Source organism: Bos taurus, chromosome 22 (assembly GCF_002263795.3).
Source record: "Bos taurus isolate L1 Dominette 01449 registration number 42190680 breed Hereford chromosome 22, ARS-UCD2.0, whole genome shotgun sequence".
Classification (NCBI taxonomy): Eukaryota; Metazoa; Chordata; class Mammalia; order Artiodactyla; family Bovidae; genus Bos; species Bos taurus.
Window position 1 is genome coordinate 47,296,302 of NC_037349.1, and position 27,529 is coordinate 47,323,830.

The 27,529-nt window shown below is 43.4% G+C and overlaps 1 protein-coding gene across 12 annotated transcripts in view; it reads right to left on the bottom strand.

Annotated features, from left to right (window-relative positions):
• CACNA1D (calcium voltage-gated channel subunit alpha1 D) overlaps positions 1 to 27,529 on the bottom strand; it is a 370,601-nt gene that overhangs the window by 157,967 nt on the left and 185,105 nt on the right. For 9 of the 12 annotated variants that reach the window (XM_010817680.3, XM_059879485.1, XM_059879486.1 and 6 more), the window contains exons 5-8: positions 21,681 to 21,823; positions 16,903 to 17,055; positions 16,155 to 16,351; positions 9,337 to 9,440 (exon numbers count right to left, since the gene is read on the bottom strand). In XM_010817680.3, coding sequence (XP_010815982.1) covers positions 9,337 to 9,440; positions 16,155 to 16,351; positions 16,903 to 17,055; positions 21,681 to 21,823 — 597 coding nt within the window. Of the gene's footprint in view, positions 1 to 9,336; positions 9,441 to 9,993; positions 10,098 to 16,154; positions 16,352 to 16,902; positions 17,056 to 21,680; positions 21,824 to 27,529 lie in introns of all 12 variants that reach the window. The other 3 variants (XM_059879487.1, XM_005222722.5, XM_059879481.1) reach the window with 1 other exon arrangement.

A 27,529-nucleotide genomic window follows, 5' to 3' on the forward strand; every position in this document is an offset into this window, starting at 1 on the left:
CCCTTCTCTTAAGGGACATAATCCTGTGCTGCCTATTTCTATCTTCTGGGGAAAAAAATGCTTCGTATGTTTTGGCCAGTTTTACAGTTGTTTATAGTAAAAGGTCCATTCTGGCACTGTTACTATACTGTGACTGGAAGAGGATTACAATAGTCTTAAATTGCTCTCCCCTCATCTAGTCTTGCATCTCTATGGTCCATTCATACCACTGCAGCCAGAGTGATTTTTATATGCTGAGTGTTTCCAACATTAAGGAAAAATTTCACATGTTCATAAAAGTAGGAAGACTTACACAGTGAACACACACATGCCTACCACCTAGTTTCCACAATGAACATTTGTTACACTTTATCTCCTATCTATGCCTCTATCCATTATATTTGTTGAAGCATTTTAAAGTAAGTTGATGATATCAGAACACAGAGTAATTTTCATTAAACACAGATAGAAATCACATCACTCTGAGCTGAAAGTTTATCAGTGGGTTCCTTTATCCTTCAGCTAATGACCAGAATCTGTGACATGGTCTTGAAGGACCCTTGTGATCTGGGCTCTGCTGATCAGTCTCTTTGTTTTCCACCTTCTTTTCCCAGCCCCTGGGTGCCCACCCTGGCTTTCTTCAGTTTCTCTAATACCCTCTACTCATTCCTACTGTCGGCCTCTGATGGGATTTTTCCTTTGACTGTAATACCCTCTCTGAGTGTCTTTCCCATCTTGCCTGGATATGATGGCTATTCCTTCATCCTTCCCTTTCTTCAGCATGCTTCCCCCAAACATTTGTTCTCCCTGTTAAACACTCTCACAGCATCATGGACCTTTCCTTTAAAGGATTTATAAAACTTTGCAGTTTTTCCTCCCCCTCATTATACACAAGCTTCATGAAGATAAGACTCTGCTTTGCCTCACCACTCAAATCCCAGAGCCTGGGAAGGTACTTGGCAAATACATCTATCACTGTGTAGGCACATGAAAACATTCAATGAATTAATGATGGACTCATTTTTTTCTTAATAAGTCTAAGAGAGAGAAGAATATTTAGCAAGATTGTCTGCTTCTTATTAGTCTGTCACACTGAACTCTTATCAGGTGGTACAGGGTTAGCCCTAAATACTGCCTCCCAACCAAGCATATTTGCCCTTGTCCAGATTGTTGGGGACAAAGTCATTCAGAAAGCCCCCCCAAGTCAGGAAATTTACCATTTTTTCAGTACTCTTTTACTTTTTTTTTTTTTAGTGTTCTTTTACACAGTCAATCTAAATTCTTATAATGCTGTGGATCTGTATCTTCATTTGATTCTCAGAAATATAGCTCTGAATCTTGCAGTTTTATTTTTAATTCAGAGAAAATATTTTGGTTTTTGGGGGGTGCTGTGCTGCATGGCTTATAGGGTCCTACTTCCCCGACCAGGGATCGAACCCAGATCCCCTGCAGTAGAAGCTGGGAGTCCTAACCACCAGACCCACCAAGGTATACGCCACAGAAAATACTTTTAAAATATTAATAACAGCTTTAAGGGTTTAAAATAAGGTAGTGCCCAACACCTTATTCTGCACCTCTCTGCACACACACTCACTTTACATACCCTGGCAGTGACAACAGTTCTGCTCCGTGGGACCTGAGAACACTGCCGCATACAGGAGGTGATATATTTACCCTGGGTGCCCACACCTGCTTAAATACAATATCGCTTCTGTGTAGAATCTAGGAAAATGGTACAGGTTAACTTATTTCCAAAACAGAAATAGAGACACAGATGTGGACAAACTTATGGAAACCAAGGAGGGATGGGAAGGTGGCATGAACTGGGGGACTGGGATTGACATATATACATTACTATGCATAAAACAGACAACTAATGAGAACCTACTGCATAGCTCAGGGAACTCTACTTGGTGCTCTGTGTTGGCTTAAGTGGGAAGGAAATCTAAAAACGAGGGAATATATGTATACGTACAGCTAAGTCACTGTGTTGTACAACAGAAACCAACATAACGTTGTCAAGCAACTATACTCTAATAAAAATCAATTTAAAAAACAAAAAAAATGTTTAAAATAAAATGTTCCAGGAACATTTTATTTATTAGGACAACTGCCGAACTTGAATAAAGAAGAGCCCCCAGTACCACAGACATATAGGTCTTGCTATCCTAAGCTGTTCTGCTATACCAAGATTTGATTTCTGTAAGCAATTTTACCAGCCTATAAAAGAATATTACAAGGAAGGAAAAAGAAAAAAAAAAAACTGATGTAAGCTTGACAGTAGCACCTTAGGGCAATCATCAACATGTTCCTCACAGAAGTCAAATTATTAAATTCATAAACAACCCTTCACTGCAGAAATAAGAACAATTGTTAATGCCGCCAACTGAATAGGGAACACAGGAAAATTATGGCTTTAATTTCAACTGCTAAGGTGCCAGTGGCTTTATGAAGAACTGAGCCTCTGCATGAACGCTCAGTGATGAATTCTGCTAAGCTCGGGAGGGCACGTGTGGCCAGAGAGGCCTCCTGGGCCCTCAGAGGTGTTTTGCTGCATCTTATAAAAAAGGATTGGGTTAGGAATACATGATAGCCACAGCTGACAAGTGAGAGAGCTCTCCTCAATCTGCTGCTGTGCCTGGCTGCTGTCCACTGCTGTTGCCAGGGAAACCGACATCAGCTTGATGGAAACAAGGATCAGGGAAAACTTGCACTTACCTCGTTTCCACTGATCCCAACAGCCATTTCTATGGAAACAGTCGCTGCCAGCCAGTGGCAGAGAGGTTACCACTCACTTGTTAATGTCAGGTGTAGCTTTCAGCCTATTCACTTCAGGTATCACAGTACCCACAGCACTGGTATCCAGCTGTCAGCTACCCCTGACAGCATCTTAACTCTGCAACAAGAAAGCTCAGTGCTTAAAAGTCTATAAAAATGTTTAGCACAGTTCTTTAGTAGAAAAAGGAAATTTAGCGTTCTTCCACATAGAGCTGAAGCAGGGCTTAATTTCTTGTTCTACCAAAACCAAAACATGTGAAGTTACTAAAGAACCATAGATCTCTCCCGCAGCTTTCAACCCCACTCATAACACTACTTCCAAGTTCAAGAAAAGAGACCTCCAACTGTGTGGACAACTCTTTCATCTATGAGTCAAGTCAAACCAAAGATACATCCAGTTAACTGTGGGGAAATATTTTGCTACATGTGATCAGTAAGAGTGTCTTTGTCTGGCAACCTGATCATCACTAATTACACACAGGAAAATCTTTTTTTTTTAATTGTAAGAACTATCTACAAAGAACCCTCCACTGTCCCCTTGTTTTTGAACTAGACCTCTGTGTGTTTTCTCTGCCTGTTGTCAAGATATGGAATTAACTCATTAACTCAATACAATTTTATTCTGTAATGTAGTGGTAACCAATCACACTGATAGCCTGGTTATCCCATTACCCAACAATACCCCTTTCAATGTCACAAGCAATTCAACTACTCTTCTAAGATGCAGATCTGTTTATGTACAGGAAGAAATTCTGTTGTTCATTTTTTGTGAGCAGATGCTGGTAAAACATTGAATGAGAGTAAATTCTAATCCCAGTCATAAATAATTTATACAAATGCCTATTCCCAGAGGGTATGTCTCCACAATATACCTGGTATGTTTTTCCCTCTGAGCCAACATTCAAGGGGAGGGAACTAGAGGCAATCTCTGACCATGGTTCATAATGGTGTGAATTTAACAGACTAGGGTGCAAATTATGATGCCCCCAAACCCGAGCCTATTTTGTAAAATTCTAATACAGTACCGTCACCCCCACTTGCCATGCCACCCCCTTCCACTCCCTCTATACCAGCAGTTACACAAGTAGAGAAGCCATGCGTGAATCTCTGCCTAGGTTTTTTTAATCCCAACACTTTCAACCAATCACCAAGCATCCTCTTCCCCCAATTAATGTGGATTAAAGAGAAACCAAATGGACTGAAGAGAAATATAATGTTTTGGACAAATATGAGTAAAGTCTAAGGATTAGGAGATGAAATTCATTAATCACCTTTTTCCTCTAAAAAAGTGACTAGAGGGACTTCCCTGGCAATCCAGTGCTTAAGAATCTGCCTGCCAATGGAGGGGACATGGGTTGAATCCCTGGTCTGAACCCCAAATGCCTGGAAGCAACTAAGTCCTTGTGCCACAACTCCAAGGCCACACATCCAGAGCCCCCAAAAAAGAAGCCACGGTGATGAGCAGCCTACACACCACAGGTGGAGAGCAGCCCCATCGCCACAGCTAGAGAGCCCGAGCCTAGCAACAAAGACCCAGCACAGTCACAAACAAATCCATATTTTTAAAAAGACTAGGGCAGAGGTCTGTCCCAATATTGGTCATAGTTTGGCACATAATTAAAGAACCTTCACATTATGATACTGAATGTATATAAGAAAAGAGAATGGAGTTTTTAAACTCCATTTTATGGCAAGGAATATCCAGGCACCAAGACAACAGTGTTCAAAACAACTGAACAGAAAAATATTCACAGCATAGGATCCTAAAATTGCCCTTTGGATTTACTATGAAAAATGGCATATGGGGCCTGACTTCAAAGGCCGACAGAGAACAGATGCATCAAAGTCTGGGTTATATTACACTAATCTCTTAAGGGTCTTTTATCTAATCTCTTCCTGGCCATTGCTAAGTGCCAGGGATCTGACTGCTACTATATAAATATCAGAGATTATCTAAACTTCTCAGGAGAAATCCATCTAATAGACATCAAAACCAGTCTAGGCACCGTGGGTCCTTAGTCTGTCTTTGGCAGAAACAGAAACAAAGGCAAATGAAACCTTTGCTTAGCAAGGACTTCATAATTTACCAACTTCTAAGTATTTTCATTTCACCTCCCTGCTCCTCTAAGAGCATTTTTGGACATTAGATCCTCTAAAAGCAAATTCTCTACTCTCAACTAAGTAGAGAATACTTAGTTTATTAACATCCTGAGTAGAAGAATCATGCAAATTAAACTCTACCTATAGGCCTGGTCACAAGGGAAAAAAAATAAAAAGAATTGAGTTGATTAGATTTTTCTTGCATCAAATCTCATTTTATATACTCTTACTGAAGCCATCACCATCAGAGTAACGAAGCTCTCTACACTCTTCAGCTCACTGAATCCTCTTGCAACTCCCCACAGTTAATATTATTAATATCATTTTACAGACAAGCAAAGTAAAGCTCAAATAGGCAAACCATTTCACCAAATCTCATAGTTGGTAGAAGGTAGAGCAGAGAGTTATGTCTTGATTATCTGACTCTAAAGCCAGTGTTTAACCATATGTTACAGCAATGTCATGCCTCCCTACTTGTGCAAAAATAAATCACTGTCAGAACTTCAATCACGACTGAGAGCTGCACCACACTTTATAGATGACAAAGAACCTCCATGGCCTGATTGTGGGGGCACTGAGTACAGTATTAATGTGCATACAAAGCCCATTTCTGCTGGTCTCTTCCTGGGAAATTCAGAAAATGGTACACTTCAGATATTTTCCAAATAGCCTCTTAGCTGTTCCCACTTCACCCAAGGAGGGGAACGGGAGGAGGTCCACAGAGGTAAGAGAAAGATACATTCAATGAGTAAAATTCTTTGCAGTATCTCTTTTTCAAAGCACTTTTACATTCATGAGCTGACCTAAAGCCACCTATTCTGTGTGTGGGGGTGGGGATGGCACAGCAGCAGCATCCCCCTTTGAGGGGCCAAGAGATGTAGGCTCGGGACTCCTAAGTGAAGTCCCAGAGTTATTTAGCACGTGACCAGAACTCAGGTCTTCTAATTCACTTCTCATCCACCAGCCCCTTTTTGGGGGTCTGGCCCACACCACAGGGGCTCAGAGGGCCCTCTACCTTGCCGCAGGTGCGCCTGGCATCAGGTAGTCCTTGCAGGTGAAGACGTGAGCCCACTGCCCATGACCACCATCCCCCCGGGAATCTGGCAGTGACTCTAAAGACAAAAAGTGCTGAAACACCACCGTGTTCTCTTATCTTACCTACCTACAGGAAAGAACCCCAAAGGGGACAAGAGTTAAGTGAGCAATTTTGAAAGTGAAAAATCATCAAAGCCACCATGAGAAGAGCCAGCTGAACTGTAGACTTAATTGAGACATTCTTTTTAACACTTGGTCATAATGGGACCATCTCCTTGATAACAACTTAGTATGAAATCAGAACTCTAGTTACTGACTTTCTCAGCTCCTCCCACACAGCACAAGTACCTGGGTTGGGGCAGGGTGGGGCAGGAATGTCTTCATCCAGGATCATGCTTGGCTATGCAGAGCATACAGTTCATGAACCTCATACTCACCTTGAGAAAAACAGTGTGCTGTAAAACCAGAGATATTTCAAAGCATCAGTCTTAACAATGCTTCAAAAATGTACCAATACCAAATCAAGTGCACAGATTAAAATCAGTTTAAGGATACAATAGGATGGCATGGCCACATGGAAAAAAAGGAGGAGCCAAGGAAGAGCAACAAATATTTCCAAATGGTTGACTTAAAGACACACAGCATCTTACAACGACCCTTCATTAGAAAGCAGCAGTATGGTCTAAAACAGGAGAGCCTTTTAATTCAGGGCTTTTGGAATTACATTTGTGGTGGTCCAATGGTCCCTAAGGGGCTATGCAACATAAGCCATCTCCTTTTGAATATTTATGCCCTTCTGATTTTGTATTTCCTCCAATGTTCCCTAAAAAAGTTGGGAAGAACCCTAAGATTGAAACTAAAAAATTTTTTTTTATTTCATTTCTCTGAAACAAAAAAATAAATACAAATGACTGATTTTGATTTTTTGTTGCTTTAGGGGAAAGTCAAGGAGGAGTACCCAGGCAGAGAAGCCCAAGTAACTAACTGTTAGGAAAGGTGGGAGCAGCCTGTTCTCTGGTTTCTCCACCCCTAGCCCACCCCACCGCCACCCCCACAGACACCTTATCATCTTTCAACATCCAGCTCATAGACATACTGCTTTCGCAGTTTCTCTGTCCCTGCCCCTACTTTAGCTTGGCCATCCTGCACTGCCCAATGACAATTCCACCCCAGACAATGACTGTCTGCGCACAAGGCCCCCATCTGTGTCTTAGACATCTTGGCACCCTGGCCCCTGGGCCCAGAGCCAGACATGCAGCAAGAACTCAGGAAAAGCGACCAAATTTGCGAACACACTGGAAGACTGCTCTGCGGACGTGGTTCCTCCTTCAGCCAGAGCACTGCTGGACATCTCCTACCCAAGTGGCCTCGCACGTCCAGGCAGGGTCAGCTGCAGCCCCGGGGGAGCTGGGGCACGTCGTGGAACTGACTGAATATTGCTGGGAATTCTTGGGTTTTATTTTAAGAATTCAAATGTCATTTGCATTCTCCTTCATAAGAGATCTAGTTTTGTTCTGGTTTAAAAATATTTTAAAGTTACTTATTACTTTCCCCAAAATATATTTCAGCAAACTGGCTGTTCCATCATGGTGTGTGTGTCTTTATCCTCCAGCTGTGGGTACCCCCACAGGGTGCATATTTAGCATCCAGCATTATAATAAGGGGTCCCTCCCGGCTTTTCCCCCTTTTCCCTTCTTAAGTCTGCCCCATCCTGCCGGGGTGATGTTCCTGCTCTGGGAAGCTCAGAGATAAGGCATGTCACTGGCACTGTTAAAATTAGTCGTTTCCATGGCCTCAGTTTAGTTGGGTTTAGGAGACACAGGGCGCCAAGGAATTCACAACAGAATTGCTGTTAACCTTGTATGGGCTGTTCCTGTAATAAAATCAACATGATGCTGTTTCTCCAGGGATAAATTCCACCCTCACCATCCTGACACTGACCTAAGGCCACAGAGGGTCATTAGGAAGAAGGCACTTTTAAAGAATGACGTGAAAGAACTTTAGGCTTGAAGAGCCATTTATCCATAGAAAGAATCTTCGGCCGGGTCGGGGCAGAGGGTCAGCTGTCACACCCAGGACTCAGGCCCAGAACCCCTTTTCCCCTCACTGTAAGGCATGGGCTCCTGGCTCATTTCTAGATGGGGCTTCACAGGACAGTGCGCATCCATGGTGTGAAAGCGACCACACTCGGTCAAGGAGAATTCTAAACGCCTGTCCCTGAAAACAGGCAGGGTAGCTGAGAGGGAAGATGAGGAGAGGAAGCAGAGATGGGTAACCAGTTCGCTTTCTGCTCTGGAAAAGGCAGTGTTTAGAAAAGTGAGATAAAGGTCTCTCCACTGACTCAGCATTACATGAAGACATCACTTCCCCTGAGATATCAGCTCTTAGCAAGACAGAGATAGAGTGAGTGAGGAGTAGATAAACTCACTGGGAATCAAGTCTATCAGCAGTATCTCCGGAGGATGTCTGAGCTCGGGAGTGACAGGGGCTCCTCAGGGGAAACGGGCACCTATGAGCCCCGGTCACCCTCCCAGGCCCTGGCAATGGCGATAAGCTGGCACTGAGAGCCTGGGGAGGCCCCACCACAGGGGCTCAGAGGGCCCTCTACCCTACCGCAGGTGCCCACTCCCTTCTCTGGGGTACCCCCTTGTGTGGGGTGTCTGTGTGGTGGGGAAGATGCTAGGCTGCCCAAGAGGGCTCTAGGATGGCAACCACAGAAAAGACAGAGCCCCACTCTGGTCCCAGTCTCCACTGAACCCCCATCAATCCACAGAGCCAAGGAGGCCAACAAAGTGAAATTTCAAAAATGATGACTGAGGGACACGGACAATGATAAGGCCGGAGGAAATTTAGGTGCAAAAGCTGATTATTTCTCTGCATTAAAGACCGATTCTGTGAGCTAAGATTAAAAACGAATTCAAGGAAATATTCTCACAGTGACAGCAGCAGAAAACCAAGCTAATAAATGATCCCCATGGGAAGGATGTGAGATTTTAAACTGTCCAGTATTTCTGTGCTAATCTAGGCTTATTTATCCTTTACCATGAAATCTGAAACACCACTGGAAATAATCATAATACACTGCAAGTAACTTTAAAGGGCCAGGCTATGTACTAATACTAATGGGAAGACAACCACAAAAGACAAAGGCCCTTTGCTGGGGGAGACCAAGGCTGGGCATCCTTTTAGTCACTTTTAATCCACTCCTACACACTAGCATATAAATGTGACTAGCTTCAGGGAAATGGTTTCATTCAATTAATAGTTTGGCAAGCATCAGAAACACAGAATCTCACAGACAGATACGAGCATTGAGAATTACAGTTCAGTCCCAAAGCAACACACAGGGGGGACATCAGAGTCCACACGCATGCAGAGAAAGCCGTGGGGAGCTGCCTGACACATGGCAGCAGCAGAATGTGGGACACAGATCCAACTGCTTACCCACTAAGGACACCGAGAACCAGGTTAAGGACGAAAAATGAGCCAAGGATGATGAGACTAACAAAATACACCCATGGCCATTCCCATCCTATCGCATCATTTACCTGTAAAATGTAAGGAGATTAGTTATCAGTTATCCATTTGCCAAAGAGCAGAGCCCCAGGAACTGCTGCTGGACCACGAGGGCTTTGACTGAGGACTGGTGCTCCAAGGATGGGATCCCGCCAAGGGCCTTCCAGTTTTGTTCTTTCAATAAGGGCAGGTTCTGCTGTGAAAATCCCCAAATGTGGCCTACCGAAAGTCATTTAGCTACTGTTTGGTACCAATTAATCTGCATTATATTTGGATCCAGACCAATAAAGCAATTATAGATGTATCTCCTTTTGGGACAAATGGGCAAGCAATGCCAATGATTTAAACCCCAAGTGACAACGCTGATTAATCTCTGGTCAATAATTATCCTATAGCTTTCTTTCACATAGGCTGGTGAGGTTCCAGGAAATGTCTTGGTTTGGGAAGCCTCAGCAGAAAAGAAAGCATCTTGGAGGACACATAAAACACTTGGCACCCACCCGGCGGCCCCCATCTAGCAAGCCTGTGTGGTCTTGGCAACTGTCCTCAGGACTCTGCTTTCAAGATGAAAGAGGTGTAGCTTACCCGCTCAATACACCAAGTACAAGATTTAGTACGAAAAATGACCCAAAGATGACGAGACTGACAAAATACACCCAGGGCAATTCAAATCCCATAGCATCATTCATCTGCAAGAAATAAGATGGTCTCATAGGAGTGGGTTAATAAGAGAATCTAATAAGGAGAGAGGGTTACATTAGAGAGCATTCCATACATTTAATTAAACATTTACTTAGCTTCAAATCAGACAACAGTAGCCAATGCACATTCATTATATATTCCCAACACACACACACACACACACACACACACACACACACACGAGTCATCAAAACTTTCAGGGCAAGTAATAGCAAACTCTGGCTACGGCTAGGGCAATCAGCTGGAATTTGGCTCTCTCTTACAAGAAATTGCCTTGGTAAGGGATTTTCAGAGATCTTGGTAGAAGACAAAACTAGTGCTTAGCTAGAAACTATTTTCTACTCTGCCCAAATTGTTGGTAGTATTCTTGCTTTCAAAATTTGTGATGGCGGAAAAGTCTTAGCTATAGAGACAAATTTGTAGCATTTGACTCTATAAATTCTTTTTTAAAAAAAAACCTAAAATAATAACTTTCCAGTTATTGGATTTCGGGTATACTGGAAGCCAATCTATCCCAGGAAACCTAACCCACTTTAAATCTGGATTATCTGCTATCAGTCAGTGCAAGCACAGCTAAATTAATGCAAAGAAGGAAAGTATTCAGAAGTCAACTAGCCGACATATTCAGGGGTGCTTTGGGGAATGAGACTTTTTTTTCTCAACTGCACCCACAGAAGGACCCAACTGCTTGCCAGTAAGGAGAAATTTAAAAAGCCCTCACCTCTCAAATCTAGCTTGAACCTATATAATCTGCCCTGAGACAGGTGGCTCCAGCTGTGAGTTCTTTCAAAGGAACCTGGTGTCCCTACTTCTGTGCCAAGTGAAGCAGCACAGTCAGACGTGGCCCCCTGAACACACCTTCCCGGGGAGACCAGCTCATGAGCAACTTTTGTGCTGGAGCAAACAGATGCTTCAGGGTTCACGGCTGGATGCAACTTTCTAACAGCACAGGTCAGTGTTAAATTGGGCAAAGTCTTCTCCAAGAAAGATGTGAAGCACCAGTGAGAAGACTGAATGAATGACCCCAGGCCTGACTCTGCTGGAATCCCCGCTAACAGAACAGTATATGGCCTGGGCTGATTCATGGTTCTGGCTTCTGAGGTCAAGCCCTCAGGCCGTTGAGCATGTGCTTTCTTTACATTATCTGGCGCTAGGTTTTTAGCTTTACAGAATGAAACTCATGCATTTCACTGTTTGCCTCAAGCAGAAACCAAACAGAAAAAGAGAACATTAAAAAAAAACAAATTACCTAACATCTGTTGCTGAAGTCTACGGAGAGGGCATTAAAGCCCTTATGAAACACCTGTTTGGCCACATGAAAATTGATGTGCTTACTTGAACTGCTATCAGTCTGCACATCTTATATCGGCAATTAGAGTAATGAATGAGGCAGGGCCGTGGTTGCAATTGTTGATCTCATTAAGTTGGATAAACTAATTTCAGCAGGAAGGCCGAGGGTAATTCTTCCAAAGCAACTACACCACTAAACTTATTTAATAACCTAGATGTGCAGGAGAAGAAACAGGCTGCCTGGCGTAGTAACCAGAGCCCAGCCTGGAATCAGGGCCTTCCGCAGACCCTTCTCTGGGCCTGCTTCCCCTTTGCTGGGGCAAGAGGGGCGCCCACAACCGGGGAGAGTGTGCTCGCTCACGGAGAGGAAGTGGGTGCATGTCCAGGGTCCCCACTAGGCGACCCTGCCCTCTCACACCTCAGCAAAGTGTGTTAGCCGTCAGCCCAGCATCTGCCCTGCCCATCCTCTTTTGGGCCTCAGCCCTGTGCTCCAGAGGATGGTTCCGGGAACAGCTGTCTGCTCCAACTTGGGAGGGAACATTTTTTTTTTTTTCCAAATAAACTTCTGATTTCTTAGAAATAAGTGTTTTTGCTCAAATCAGAAATATCACCTGGGATAACCCATGGGGGACAAGGGAAAACCAAAGGCCACAGGAGACCCTAAATCTCCAGAGCGTGAGAAAGAGAAATAAAAATTAAGCTCTAAGGGCCAGTCTTTCTTCTGAAGAAACCTTCTCAACCCTGGTCTCTTTTCAGAGGCTAGCATTTCTTAGACTTTATCAGTCACACGGGACACATCAGAACTGGCAAGCCGGTCCCCGAAATACCCACACAAAAATAGAGACTCTGCTTGGGATTCTGTCTGCGTGTCCTTTGTCAGCAAGGGAGAAAGTGGCGTGAGCTCAATTGTTTCGATTTAGATTTTTAAAATATTTATATCAAAGTCATCATGTCGTGTCCCTGTACTCAGGAAATAATAACCTAGTTTCAGTTTCTCCTCACTTCAAAGACTGAGATGCACATCCATATCTCTGTAATCTAAGGCTTTTTGTTTTTTCTGTTGCAAAAACTACTAAAAACTTGATATATTGGTTGTGGCTCCCCTGAGCCTAGACTCGGAGAAAGGAGCAGAAAGGCAAGCTGCTAGCTAACTAAAGAGGGAGTTCCCAGGTACCCTGAATGAAGAAGACTATCAACTTGGCCAAGGGAGCTTCCTGTTTGAGTCTGATAGCCAGCACTGCCATAGGTGTGCTGCTCACCAAGAGAAGAGGCTGGCACTAAGGCAAAAGGCCACAAATGACTGATATGGATAATTCTTTCCTGAAATCAATTCTCATTATTTGAATTAATTTCCTACATTTAAAACCATTTCCTTGGAGTTGAAGAAAAAAATAATAGGATCGTGTAGTGTTACTCCGCATCTTGTGGACGACACACAGTTAAAGCCCAGAGTATTTGGGTGACCTACCCAAGGTCAGGCGCCTAGCCTTCTCCAGCCTAAGGCTCTTTCCTTGCACTACACCTTTCTGACTCTGGACAACAAACGCGTGGATCAGATAGCAGCTTAATTATGCTTATGGAATTCACTTCAAAAAAAGAGCACTAAAAAAATGGCTTTCTATCAGAAGTTAATAATCCCATTCCCCACATACCCAAAGGTCCTGTTCTACACGTGTCTTTCTGCATACTGGGCCCACCTTCCCAAGACCCTGCCTCTTGCCAGGCACTCCTGGGGACTGAGGCATCCATGAACTTGGGAACACTGACTGAACATAAACTCAACCAGACTCAAACTCATCCCTGGCAAAGACTTTGTCCACCATATACAAACACCTAAAGGACTGAAAACTTGGCTTGCAAATCGAGATTAAGATTAAAGTCGAATCTTAGTTCTCTCTCAAGATGTTCCCTTTACACTCTGGCTATGGTAAAAATCAGGAATTTTAAAAGGCCCATCTACCCTGAGACAATGGGACTGTGAACTTGAAGAGTAATGGTAGCTGGTGTCTGCTGAGCACCAGCTTTGGGCCGGGCGCTGTGCTGGGCAGGGAGGTGCTGTTCTGTGCACAGCTGTGGATCCCACCGACTGAGGCCCATAAAATAGGAAGAAGGCTGGGGCCTGGCTCCTGCCTATGTCTATGCAGAGTTAATAAATGTAATCAGGAAGTAATTAGAAGCAACTTGATATGTTTGAGAATAAGATCTCAGTGAGCACTCTGGGAGACATCCCTGAGCTGCCCCCTAGTGTTCCAGAAGGGCTCACATGAGAATGGAGAAATGCCAAGGAAAGAGAGGGGGGTTCTAGTCTAGACCAGGGGTCATGACATTATGACCTGTGGGCCAAACCAGCCTACCACCTGCTTTTGGACGGCCCTTGAGCTAAAAATGGCTTTTACATTTTTAAATGGTGGGAAAAAAAAATCTGGACTATCTCATGACACAGGAATGCTATACGAAATTCACATGTCAGTATCCATAAATAAATACTGGAATGAAGCCACAGGTGTACATGTTGTCTGCAGCTGCTTCCAAGTGACACGGGCAGAGCTGAGCAGTTGTGACACAGACATTATGGTCTGCCTGGCCACATATATTTACTGTCTGGTCCCTTATGAAAAAAAAAAAAGGTCTGTAGACCCTTGTAATCAAATACCACGACCACTTGCATCAGGACCTTGGGGATGTCTAGGGCATCTATATTCCACTGTTTCCCAGACCTGCTATAAAGGGATATAGACTGGCATAAGGTTGATAAGTTATTGGAGTTCCTCCATCAGAATAAAGATGCCATGTAATTCATAGAGAATATAATTATTATGTTGTCAAATTATTAGCCCTGTGACTGTCATATGAAAAACAGAGGTAATAATTATATCATCCTAGGTGATACTTAGAGGTTCTCAGGAAAGCAAGTAGAAACTTTTGTTTCTAGGCGTGCGGAGTCTTCTCTCCTTTAATCACACACTCCCAGAGTTTCCGCTAACTTGGCCATGGGAAGATCGTAATGAGAGAATCAATGTGCGGAAACATAAAGTCTGCAACTGTCCATTAGGAGATGTCAGATCAGCAGTGTCAATACACCATAAAAACTGGGAGAACAGAGCTGAGGAGTCACCAGTTTTTTCATTTGTTTTAAATCAAAACGTGTTCTGTACTGTTTTAGGGGGAAGGACCAAAATTTGGGCTATTTGAATCATGCTTTTTCTATTTATCAGAAACTTCAAAGGAAGACTGGAGATTGCGCCCTCCACTAATCTAACCAGAAGTGGCAACTTAAAACATAATATTGAAAATGAGCTCTTTACCTAATTAGAGGGTCCTCATGCATGGCCATGGGCTTGGCTCATCCTATATAATCTTCCTCTTTCTCTTCACAAAAAATTTTACAAAAGGCATTGTGTTATGGATATAAATAACAGATTGCATACATACACACACTCTCTCTCTCTCTCTCTACTATGACAATTAGAAAAAGGAGGGGAAGGGGAAAAAATAAGATATGACATGCTGGTGATGTTTTAAAAACCTTATTACCAAACTAGACTAACACTTTGGGGATGAAAATAAAAATGTATTTTCTTTGCCTAACACATACAGACATTTCTACAACCCTGCAAGCATGGAATTCACTTGTGAAGGGAAGCAAAAACCTATTTACAACCATTATGTTCTCTGAAGTTATAGAGTAATGGGAAATCTTATAAAGTGTCTAAAATTTAGATACTATTAGAAAATACTTCTCAACGTGCAGACTGTCTAACTGGAGACTGACCATTTAAGAAGTATGTTATTACTCATTACCTTTTAACAAATCATTATTGGAATCCTGGTTAATCCCATTTGGACCTGGGTTTATGCTCAAAATCTACAAGGCAGCTGTTTTTCCCAACAACTCTGTGCCATGGAAAAATAATTTCCAAACTTCTGTGAGTTTTTTCAAATTCTATCAAACACAGAAGTAAACAAATAAACTCAACTCTGAGAAATGACTGTTAAAATATGACTGCTCTTCATCTGTAGCAAACCCTACTGGTTCTGTTGGGAACAAGAGAAGCTAGCTCCGAGCCATACAAAGGGTGTCCATCTGTTTTCATGAACAGGTCCACCAGCCCTGGAAGGCTGATGTGCCATCTCGACCTTCTCTGCCAAAGTTCTCTAGCGCCAAAAAAAAAAGGAAGAGAGAGCTAAGGGCTTATGCTGGGCTGGTTTGTAGTAATACTGAAGATGCAAAAGGGAAACACCGTAATAGGGGAAAAACCCATTTGGGCTTTAAAGCTGTACTAAGCTATGGAAAGCCTGAAAAGAATCCAATTAATTGATGTTTTCTACCTTCCATTTAGGACCTGGTAGAGAAACCTGCCTCTAGGTATAAAAGATTAGTTTTAGTCTATGTAAGTCCGGGGGCCTCTTACTCTGGGGAATGACCCTGGGCTCTTCAAGTTTAATCAGGACAGCCCTGGCATGCTGGAGTTCCTCCAACAAAGGGAACTACTGGGCATGCTCAGTAGTAAGTCCCCAGGAGACACTGGGGATGCGAGGAAGTCCACGTCCTGTAGCAGCTTTCTACAGCTGAAAGCAAGGCCCTGACGGGGAGACGTAATGGGTCTTGCTGAGTGAAAAGGCGGTCTGCTTCCCTTCCCAAAGAACTCACTTCCAGGGGGTCTTTTCCAGCCAGCTCCCCAATGGCTCTAGCTAATGAAACACTTTTATCCGAGGAAAGCACGCTCCGTCAATTCCCTCCGCAAGCTGCTTACCCAGTAGAGCACGTCTGTCCAGCCCTCCATGGTGATGCACTGAAACACGGTGAGCATGGCAAAGGCAAAGTTGTCAAAGTTGGTGATGCCGCCATTGGGGCCAGCCCAGCCACTCCTACACTCCGTGCCATTGGCGGTGCACTGGCGTCCGTTCCCTGAGAACGCACACGGCGCTGGGTCCTCTTCAGCCACCATATCTGCAAACAGAAGCGGCAGGCTTCACCACCCAGGGCAGGAATGACCCTCGGGAGCCCATGCCTCCCTCCTCTGTCCTCACTCCCACAGCACCTTTCCTCAGCCTATACAGACTGACAGTATTTTTTAAAAAAATATTACATTTTACTCATTTGGCTGTGTCAGGTCTTAATGCAGCACATGAGATCTAGTTCCTGACCAAGAGTCAAATCTGGGACCCCTGCATTGGGAGTACGGACTCCTAGCCACTGGACTACCAGGGGAGTCCCAGAGAAATATTATTGATTCACCTCATACTCCAGTTTCAGGGGGGCCCCCCAATCTTGTTTGCCAGAACACATTACATAGGAAATTAAGATAGAAAAAGAGACTAAATTCTCATTAATTCTAAATATAATTCACACTAAGAACTGGCTTAGATTTACCAATGGATTTGGCTTTCCATTTTTTTCACCCTCCCTCTCTGTTTTAGATTTTCCCCAAACCAGAAAAGTTGTTTTGGGGAAAGCCAAATTTTTAAATAGTCTGGTTAGCAACCATTTTCATTACTCACCTGAGTCAGCAAAAAAACATGTTTTGTGCATTTTTCCAATAAAAAGCTCCAATCCTATAATAGCATAGATTATGATTACAAATAATACCAAAAGGGCTATGTGAAGGAGGGGAACCATGGCTTTTATAATGGAGTTCAGGACAACTTGTAAACCTAGGAAAGACAAAAACAAGTTTGTGAGCCAGCAAAATATTTCAGGGATACATTTATGTACTTCCTAATGATGCCTGTTCTGTATGGGGCACATGGTAATAAAACTCAAGGAGGTATTTCAGAGCTTTGAATTAACATGAAACCTGGGTGTGAGAAAAGTTAAAAAGATCCTCTCAAAGATCATCTACTCTAACTCCCTTTACTAGAAAGATGGGAAAACTGAGGCCTAGAGAGGGAACGGCTGGATACAAAAGTCACTCATTTCTGCATTTGTTCATCCACTCAACAAAATTCCTTGAACATCCGCCACATGGCAAACATAAGGCGGAGTGTTTTGGGGACTATGAAGATGTATTACACAATGTGGTTCCTCCCAGAGGTAAGGTTCCAGTGGGAGACATAAGCATTACACATGAATTACTCTAAGGTAGCCCACAGATGCTAGATGAGTAACATCACACGGTGAAAATTAAAGGAAGGATGAAAGACATCACTTCTGAGTGCAGTGTGGAGAAAGAGGGCTGGGCAGGAGCCTCCCTCTCTGGAGGGCCTGAAGGCCAAGCAGGATGGATTTCCATAGGCAGATGGGTCGTGGGCATGGGAGAGAGGCTGCTCCAAGCAGGGGAAGAAAGTATCCAAAGCACAGAAGAAAGTGAGTGTCATGTGAGCCAGGGATGGCGAGTCTTGGTTGGCGGTCATGCGGTGCAAAAGGGTAGCAGAAAAGGCAAGCAGATTGCAGCTGCAATCTACTAAGCAGCTCTGGGTTCTGGATTCGGATTACAGGGCCAGACTTTAGTCTACTTTAGGGGACTTTAGAGGCTTTAGAGGCCAGACTTTAGAGGCTGTCAAAAGACAGCTTCTTCATTTATTCTAAATAAGAGAAAATCAAACAAATGTTTCATAACATGTATACATGGGAAAGAGCCAAGAAAACTCAAAAGGCAGCCTTTTTAGAAAGATAAAAAGTGAAAGTTGCTCAGTCGTGTCCAACTCTTTGCTATCCCGTGGACTATAGCCTGCCAGGCTCCTCTGTCCATGAAATTCTCCAGGCAAGAGTGCTACAGTGGGTTGCCATTTCCTTCTCCAGGGGAATTTTCCCAACCCAGTGATGGAACCTGGGTCTCCTGCATTGCAGGCAGATTCTTTACCATTTGAGCCACTAGGGAAGCCCCTTATCAAGACAAGTGGGGATGCAAAAGGCAAAACAGGCAGAGAAGTAGCTGGAGGGTGCTGGGCTCTCCAGGGAGGACAGGGTGAGGATCCAGAAGAGATCCAGACTCAGCAAGTGAGTCTGAGTTAGAGGAAGGTGCCCAGGTCGGCAGGGTCATGAGGCTAACCCTGGGGCCTGAGCAAAAGGAGGCTCCCCTGGAGTGGGGGAGGTAAAAGAGCGTTAGAGGAAGGGGAGGGTGAGGACTGAACACCTGGTGAGTCTGATCACTTCACAGGAAGGAGGCTGTGCCCTGCGGCTGAACCTCAGACCTTAGAGATGAGGGAGAGATGTGCAAACCTTGGAGCTACCCACACCTGCAGCAACACTGAGAGCCATGGTACAGGAAGAGAAAAGACCAGGCCAAGAGGGACAGTGGGGCAATACTCAGGACCAGGTGGAAGGAAGCAGGAGCTGGAGGGAGAGCGGTCAGCAGGAAACCAGAGCCAACTAGATGCAGGCCCCCTGACACCTTGCACGCGCCCTGCACAGTGAGACACGTGGCCACCACTGAGACCCACCTCAGCTTCTCCACCATCAACAGACATACCTTCCCAGGCATTTTTAACAATTGCAGGTACTTAAGCAATCACTAGTCCACAGCTGCCAACCAGCACAGGAAAGAGCATGACCCAGAGCCCCCAATCCATCTTTCTCCCCCTTTTCTTTTTCTTTCCCTTCCTCTCCCTGCTCTCTCTCTCCTCCAAAGTGCCCTTTTCTAGTTTCTTCTCACAGTAGCTTCCCAATACATATCCAAGGAAAGAACGAAGAGGCTGAGATGCTAGAATGAAATACATTAGAAATCAGAACACACCGAGCAAAGAGAAAAATACTTATCAGCAGTAACAGTAAAAGTTCACCTTGATATGAAGTACACGGGAAGAGGTGGGGGACGGGATGGGGAGGGAAGAATGATAAGAGGTTTTTCAGACTCACAAAGAACTTCTTTCCAGACTTTCATTAAGACAAAATCCTACATGCTGCCTTCGGATATTTAAATGTTCAAATGATGTCTTCTGAAGAAAACAATGATCAATAGGATGACTTGTCATGTTTTCATCTTCCATAAGGAATAGATGAAGAGAAAAAGAAACATATGCTCTAATCTACTTGGACAAGACGGGGTTTGTTTGTTTTTTCATTTGGTTGTTATTTTAAGACATGCAAGGGCCATCCAAAATCATCATCCAGCATTAGCTCTTCTCAACTGAATGGCAGTGAGCCCTATGTTTCATAAATATGTTTATTGTAACTGTAATATTTCAGATGGGCCACATTTATGAAATAATGACATTATATCTTCAAGTGCATGTGTACACTTTCATGGTATTAGGCTCTTTTGTACACGACCAATGTGTCCAGCAGATTTCACAGAGCTCTAACCAAGGAAGCTGTGAAATGGAGCAGAAAGAACACTGAGCCAGGAACTAGGAGGCCAAGGGTCTGGTCCCATCTGGCCACCCACTAGCTGTGAGAACCTGCCCAAGGTTTCTGCAAGCTTCCTCACCTAGAAGACAGTGCTCTTGGACCAGATGATCTTGATGGTTGTTTCCTATATAATGCTCGAGGATTCTCATATGTACTTATTACCTGAGAGTGGGTGGTGAAGAGCTCCACACACATCTGAAGGACTCTATTTGAAACACATATTTACCTTCCATGGAAGGAACTTATGTCCACATACACACACAAAATCAGTCTTGCAGGACAGTCTGAGTTGTCTTCAGAAGGGATTAGACATCTCCAAGGTACTTGTAAACAGTCACACCTTCCCAGGCATTTTTAACAATTGCAGGTACTTAAGAAATCACTAGTCCACAGCTGCCAACCAGCACAGGAAAGAGCATGACCCAGAGTCCCCAATCCATCTCCCCAAAGCCCAGCGGGGTCTGGTGAGAGACTTGGATGCTCCCCACAGGGCAGTTAACGAACACAGGCTGAGAAGTCCTCACGTATGACTCAGATCCACAGAGCCACAGCACCCGCGCGTCTGCTCACAACAGAAATACCGCAGGCAGGCTGGCCTGTCATTTGCTCTTTGGGGGAAAAAGTTGCCGTGGTTACTTTGAAATTAGATTAAGCTGTAACAACTGAATCTGAAACCTCATGTTTGCTCACTGAACTTCTCATTTAATCATGGCACACGCAACAGGGCCAGTCATTTTCAAGGTATGTCTATTTTTCTCAATTGCTTCCAGACGGTACTGTGGCTTTGACTTGTGCTGATCTTTTTCAATGAAAAATAAATGAACCATCTGGAAAAACAAGTACACACAAAACACCACTTCCTACATTTTAAAATGTTAAATTTGGAAGTTTTTTTTTTTTTTTCCAGAGAATTTTTGGTGCATTCTGAGTGCCAGTGGGTTTAATACAATTTTATGAAGAACTTCTGAAGAAGCAAAAACATGATCTGTGCTCTTTTGAAGGTTTTATGAGCTGTGAAAAAAAGGCACACCCTGCAATCCCATAGCCATCCTGCAGCTGGAAGCAGGCAGTCACCTCACAGCCACAGTCCTTGGAGAGGCACTAGTATCTGCCCTCAGAAGTCCCCAAGAGAGATGTCCTCTCACGGGCAGAGCCCAGGGAAGCACACGCCTTGCTCCTTATGCAAATTCCTGGCTGGGGCATGGATGGGGCATCTTTTCCATTTTCAGGTGGCACTGGATCTGGCCTGGAGATCTGGAGCAAAGAAGCAAACGAGGGCCTGGCACAGACAGGTACCATAGACGAGCGGGTGACACAGCATCTCCCACACTGAGCACCCCGTCCGACTCCAGACCTTGTGCTGAAGGCTCTCTCTGCATTACTGCAATCAGACCTTACAACCACCTTCCGGCAGGTGCTACTGTGCCCTACACACAGGGAGGACCCAGAAGCATCCACTTCCTCCCACAATGGGATGGGCACAGCCCCTCTGCGGGACAGTTAAGTAGACGCTTTAGGATTCCAGGCCCTTGTGGCTCACTTTGAGAAAAGGCAGTCAGCTGAGCCCTCTGACACTCCTGTCTATATAACCCACCATGCTCAGAGGGGCAGGCCTGAAAGTGGGAGGAAGTGATGGTGGTGATGGTGTCAGAGGCTGAAGACCAGACTGCAGCCAGGAGGCCTGAACTCACGGTCTCCTACCACCATTCACTTGGCCTCTGCCCAAGAGAAAGGTCTCTCTTCTACAAAATTAGGAAGACAATGATCACTACCGTCCCTACTCTACTCCCACTGGGGCTGTCGCAGGGACCCAAAGTGACAACATAGCAAGAGCACTTTGTACACAGTGAAGGCCTCCACGGTGTCGCCTGCAGAGACCCTGGCTGGAGAACAGCAACTCACCTTATCACGCCCTGCTTCATAATCCCGAGACCCACCCAGAAGAAAACCATCCACAAAATCCTGGCTTTAGGAAACGAAACGTGCTTACTGGGCACTCCTGATACTAGTCGAAGTGGTCGTAACACTCGAAAGGCGCGGAGGGCTTTGACGTCAAAGCCTCCTGATTTGCCACTGGAGTGGTTACCGCCTTCTGTTTCTTTGGTTAATTGTTCCAAAATTACACTAAACAATCTGAAAGAAGAAGAGAGGAAGAAATGTTAGAGTCTGTCACCCAGGGAAGCAAAACAGGATGGTGAGCATAGCTACTTTTGAACAAAAGCTAATTCTGTAAGGCTGATGCTTACGGGAAAGCAAGGCAGAGGTGAGAACTGGGCTGTGACCCCTGGCTAGGATCCTACATCTAAAAGGACCAGAGATGGGACTGATCTCACCTGTTTTCCTGCCAATGGAGCATCCTAGCAAGATAGCCCCCTGGATCCCTCGTGAATCCCCTCTTTCAATGACGACAATGGAATTGCCCAAACAGCAGTAATGATGACAATAATCATAGCAGTTCCCATTCATGAGCGCTCACCATGTGCTAAGCACTTTTCGTCAGTTATCTTGTTAATCCTCAAAAATGTTATGCAGTGGAGATCATGGGCACTAAATTACATGTGAGGAAGCAAACTTGGTGAGAACAAACAACCTGCCCAAGGCCACACAACACATGGCAAAACTAACATATGAATCCAGGTATGTTGGCCTCACTGAATGTAGGCTCCACATGTTAAGTGGAAGTCACTTCAGTCGTGTCCGACTCTGCGACCCCATGGACTGCAGTCCACCAGGCTTCTCTGGCCATGGGATTCTCCAGGCAAGAATATTGGAGTGGGTTGCCATTTCCTTTTCCAGGGGACCTTCCCGACCCAGGGATCCAACCCAAGTCTCTCAAGTTTCTTCCACTGGGAAGCAGGTTCTTTACCACAATGGCAGGGAACTGTCGTCTCTCTGTTCGTTTAGTCTGTTTCAGCCCAGTGCCTAAAACAGTTCCTGACCACAGGAGGCACTCAAGAAATATATGATGAATAAGTCAATGAGTGAATAACTCCAAACTCCCAAATCTTATTCAGTATGTTATACCACTTCCAATACAGTCACTGAGTCACACAGCCCCACCTCCATCCTCACAGGGATGTTCAGGGCATGCTGTAAATCACAGATGCCAAGGAGCTGAGCAAAAGCCAAATGCAGAAACCTAAGACAAGGTACTAATATCGTCATTTTCTCTTTTGAAATGTGAATAATATTGTATCTGGCAGCCACCACAAATTTTTTCCTATTCTCAGAAGGTTTTTTGAATAAAGCTATTTTCAGGCAATCCCCTCACTTGACAGTTACTTTTGCTCTTTCAAATAAACATTTTTTTTTTCAAATAAACATTTGTTCTTTGGAATTGTTGCTTGTTTTTCAGAATAAATAGAAATTTGCCCCTTTCAAACAGAATCGACTCAGGCCAATCAGATTGTGGAAATGATTGGCCCAGCAACAAAGAAAAGGTTTCCAAAGTTTAATTAGCAGCTAAAGTAGAAACTCTGCCCCCACTGGCATGCCTCAGGATAGCCAAGACACTAAGTCCATAAAATACAGGGTGGTCTGATTACAGCCCTGATGGGGCAGAGCCATAGCATTCTGGGGTGTTTAAAGACGGGTCATTTGTTTTAATAACAGTACCACAATTAGCAGTGAACTTAAGGGGGTGGGAGGCAGGGCAAGTGGAGCAGGAGTATGTCAGGTCTTTACCTTTTCAAAGCTACAGAAGGCAGGCTCTTTCTGGTTATGGGAAATGTATCCCATTTATGACAGGTCTCTCTCTCTCTCTCTCATTAGCACAGTTTTGTCATTACTGTAAATCCCCCCCAGTCAAGGCTGATGTTAAAAGTCTGCCCTCCCAAACAAGTTCACAGTGTCACAAAAACAAAGCCAAAGGAAGAAAGAAAACCTCCAACTCTTCTGAAATGCAGCAGCCACAGGAATTTTCATCCCAAAGGGTTAGGAAAATAATTTACGCAGGTGGTGACTTAAGATTGCTTTCAAGTATGAGTGTTTTGCAATGTACACAACATGGCCCTTTGCTCCCGTTCTTCAGTGACGCCCTTGAAAACAGGTGAACAATGCCCCCCTCACTGAGGAGCCTGAGTCAGACAGGGAAAGCTGACTGTTGTTTCCAGGCGGCCAGAGGCCTCAGGGGCCAGGCCTTGCTTCCATTCCTAAGAGCTAGGAGGTTTTAGGAAAGTCTCTTTCCTTCTTGGGGCCTTAGTTTATGTCGGTGGAAACTGAGAAAACTGATTAAATGATACAGAAGCCTGTCCTTCCCATTCTAATATTCTGAGAGATTACACCTTTCATTGTCCTCCCCTTCCACCCAACCAAACTAAGTACCGTGTGCCTGAAGAGATGAGGACAAAAGAAGAAAGTATTTGATCCTCAGTTGTTATTAAAAGCATATCTCCAGACAGAAGGAAAAGGCAAGGAGCTACCCAAACTGACACAAATTAGAACTAAGGGAATGAGCCCCTCGTGTTCACAAAGCTTACGTGATGAGCTTGAATGCCTGCAAGACATGTTTATCGGAAAATTTAGAGGAGAGGAATACAAGTTGGCTCAGATCAAACTTTTCTATACAGAGAATTACATCAGCTCTGGTAGACACGTTGAACCTTCCTGTGGTCACATTATAACAGTTAACATTTTAGAAAATATCAATTACTTTCCTAACGTCTCTGTTATTGGGAATCTTGACAAAAGCAATAGGTCATGGTTGACTTGGAATGGAAAATCCATTGGATTAAGATAGAATCGGCAGTTGGAAACTTTAGTGAGTAGGAATTTGATTCAAGTAAAGACATAACAATTAAATTTTCCTTTTTAAACTTTTCTTCTGCTCTTTGACTATACTTTTGTACATATTTTAAATAAAGGATAATCTGATGTTCTAAAGGTCTTCATATTTAATGAGAAAAAAAGATCGAGGCCAGTTCAACTTGAGTTTCTTAGATGATTTTTTTTACGTAAACCAACTTTACTGTGGCTTACTTTATATAAAATAAAATGCAAGCATTTAATGAGTACAGTGAGACAGGTTTTGACAAAGGCATGAGCCCAAGTAACAAACACTCAAACAGTTCTCTCATGCCTCTTTACAGTCATCCTCAGCTCAGCCTCAGGTGTCCACTGACTTTATCCGTTTTACCATGTAGAGTTGTTTTGTTTTTATTTCCTTTTCTAGAATCTTACATGAATAGAGTCATACAGCATGTTCTCCTTTTATCTTGTGTTCACCATAGTTTCGAGATCATCCAAGCTGCTACATCGGAGAAGGCAGTGGCACCCCACTCCAGTACTCTTGCCTGGAAAATCCCATGGGCAGAGGAGCCTGGTGGGCTGCAGTCCATGGGGTCGCGAAGAGTCGGACACAACTGAGTGACTTCACTTTCACTTTTCACTTTCATGCACTGGAGAAGGAAATGGCAACCCACTCCAGTGTTCTGGCCTGCAGAATCCCAGGGACGGGGGAGCCTGGTGGGCTGCCGTCTATGGGGTCACACAGAGTCGGACACGACTGAGGCGACTTAGCAGCAGGAGCAGCAAGCTGCTACATTTTATTGTTGAATTATATTCCACTATATGAACATACCACAATGAGTTTATCCATTTATCTGCTGAAGAATATTTGGGTTGTTACCAGTTTCTCTCTACTATGAAGTCTCTTTGTGAACATGTATTTTAACTTATTTTGGTTAAGTACTCAAGAACAGGACTGGTCATATGAACACTGTATAGTTACCTTTGTAAGAAATTGGCAAACTTTTCCAAAGTGATATTACCATTTTCTATTTCTATAAGCAGTGTGTAAGAGTTCCAGTTGCTCCATATGTTGTTTAACATCTGGTATTGTCAATCTTTTTACTAATACTAGTGGGTATGTAATGCTATGTCACTGTTTTAATTGGCATTTCTCCAATTATCAATAACACTGAACATCTTTTCAGGTGCTTGTTGACCATTTACACATCTTTTGTGAAGATCTGTTCAAATTTTTTGCCCATTTATGTACTGGGTCATATTCTTACCTTCTAGTTATAAGGGTTCGTTACAAATTCTGAATACAAGTCCATGGTCATATATATGTAGTGGGAATATTATTTCCCAATCTGTGCCGTATCTTTTTATTTTCTTCACAGTGTCTCTTTTGAATAAAAGTTTTAATTTTGATAAGGTTCAAAAATTCTATTATTTCTTTTGTGGCAAATGCTTTTTCAGGTCCTAAGAAGTTTCTACCTAGCCCAAAGTCATAAAAATTTTCTCCTATAAATACAGTTTTAGCCTTCAAATATAGGTTTATGATTCATTTTAAGGCATTATTCGTATATGGTATGAGGTAAGAATAGAGAAAGTCGTCTTTTTCACACGGACAGTTGTTCCAGCACTATTTGTTGAAAACTGTTTCCTTAATCCATTGAGTCATCATGACACCTCTATCTAAAATCCGCTGATCACATCCATATGGGCGTATTTCTAAACTTTCTATTTTGTTCCACTGATCTGTATTTCTACCCCTTATTCTAGTACCACACTGTCTTGAGAACTGTGGCTTTGTAGACCGTCTTAAAATCAGGTTCCAGGTTTGTTCTTACAGATTTCCTTGGCTAGTCTAGAGCCTCTCTAATTGTCATATAAAATTTTGAATAAATTTGTCAGTCTCTGCAACAATCTTACTGGGATTTAGATTAGATTCAATCTATATCACAATTTGGGAACGACTGATATTCTAACAATATTGAGTCTTCCAGTCCATGAATTGGAACATTGGGTCTTCCAGTTGATAACATGTATTTAGGTCTTTTTTAATTTCTCTCAGGAGGTTTGGTCATTGTCAGTGTACTATTTATCCCTCAATAGTCCATGGGTTTGATGATATAATAAATAATAATGTTAACATTTCTTTTTCAAATTGTTCATGACTAATATATAGAAATTTACATGCTTCTTTAAAACACTGCTAAATTCTTTCAAAACATCCTTTCATATTATTTTAATCTTCTTAAGTTCACTGAGATTTATTTCATGACCCAGAATATGTCTTTACTGCTGAATGTTCGACATGCACGTGAAAAGAATGTGCATTCTGCTCCTGATGGGCACAGTGCTCTGAAAAATCAATTTCCTCGAGTTGGTTGATGGGACTGTTCAGAAGTCCCTATATCCTTAAAGATTTTCTGGCTAGATGGTCTATCAACACTTCCAAGAGAGGAGGATTAAAGTGTACAACTGCAATTGAAGATTTCTCTATTCCCCCCTTTCATTTCCATCAGTTTGTGCTTCATGTATTTTGAAAATCTGTTATTAGGCACATATATCATCACAGCATATAAGCCTACCAGCCAATCTACATACACATACGCACACACCACATACACGTTTAGGATTATTACATCTTCTTTTAGAGAAGGAAATGACAACCCACTCCAGTACTCTTGCCTGGAAAATCCCATGGATGGAGGAGCCTGGTAGGCTGCAGTCCATGGAGCTGCTAAGAGTTGGACATGACTGAGCGACTTCACTTTCACTTTTCACTTTCATGCATTGGAGAAGGAAATGGCAACCCACTCCAGTGTTCTGGCCTGGAGAATCCCAGGGACGGGGGAGCCTGGTGGGCTGCCGTCTATGGGGTCGCACAGAGTCAGACACGACTGAAGCGACTTAGCAGTACATCTTCTTTATGAAATGACTCCTTTATCATTATGAAATGTCTGCATCCTTGATAACATTTCCTGTTCTGAAGTCTACTTTGTTGGTTATTAACAAAGCTTTCTTTTGATTGGTTTTTAATTTTGATTAGTTTTGCATGATATATAGTTTTCTGTCCATTTATGTTGGGTTTAGTCACTCAATCAT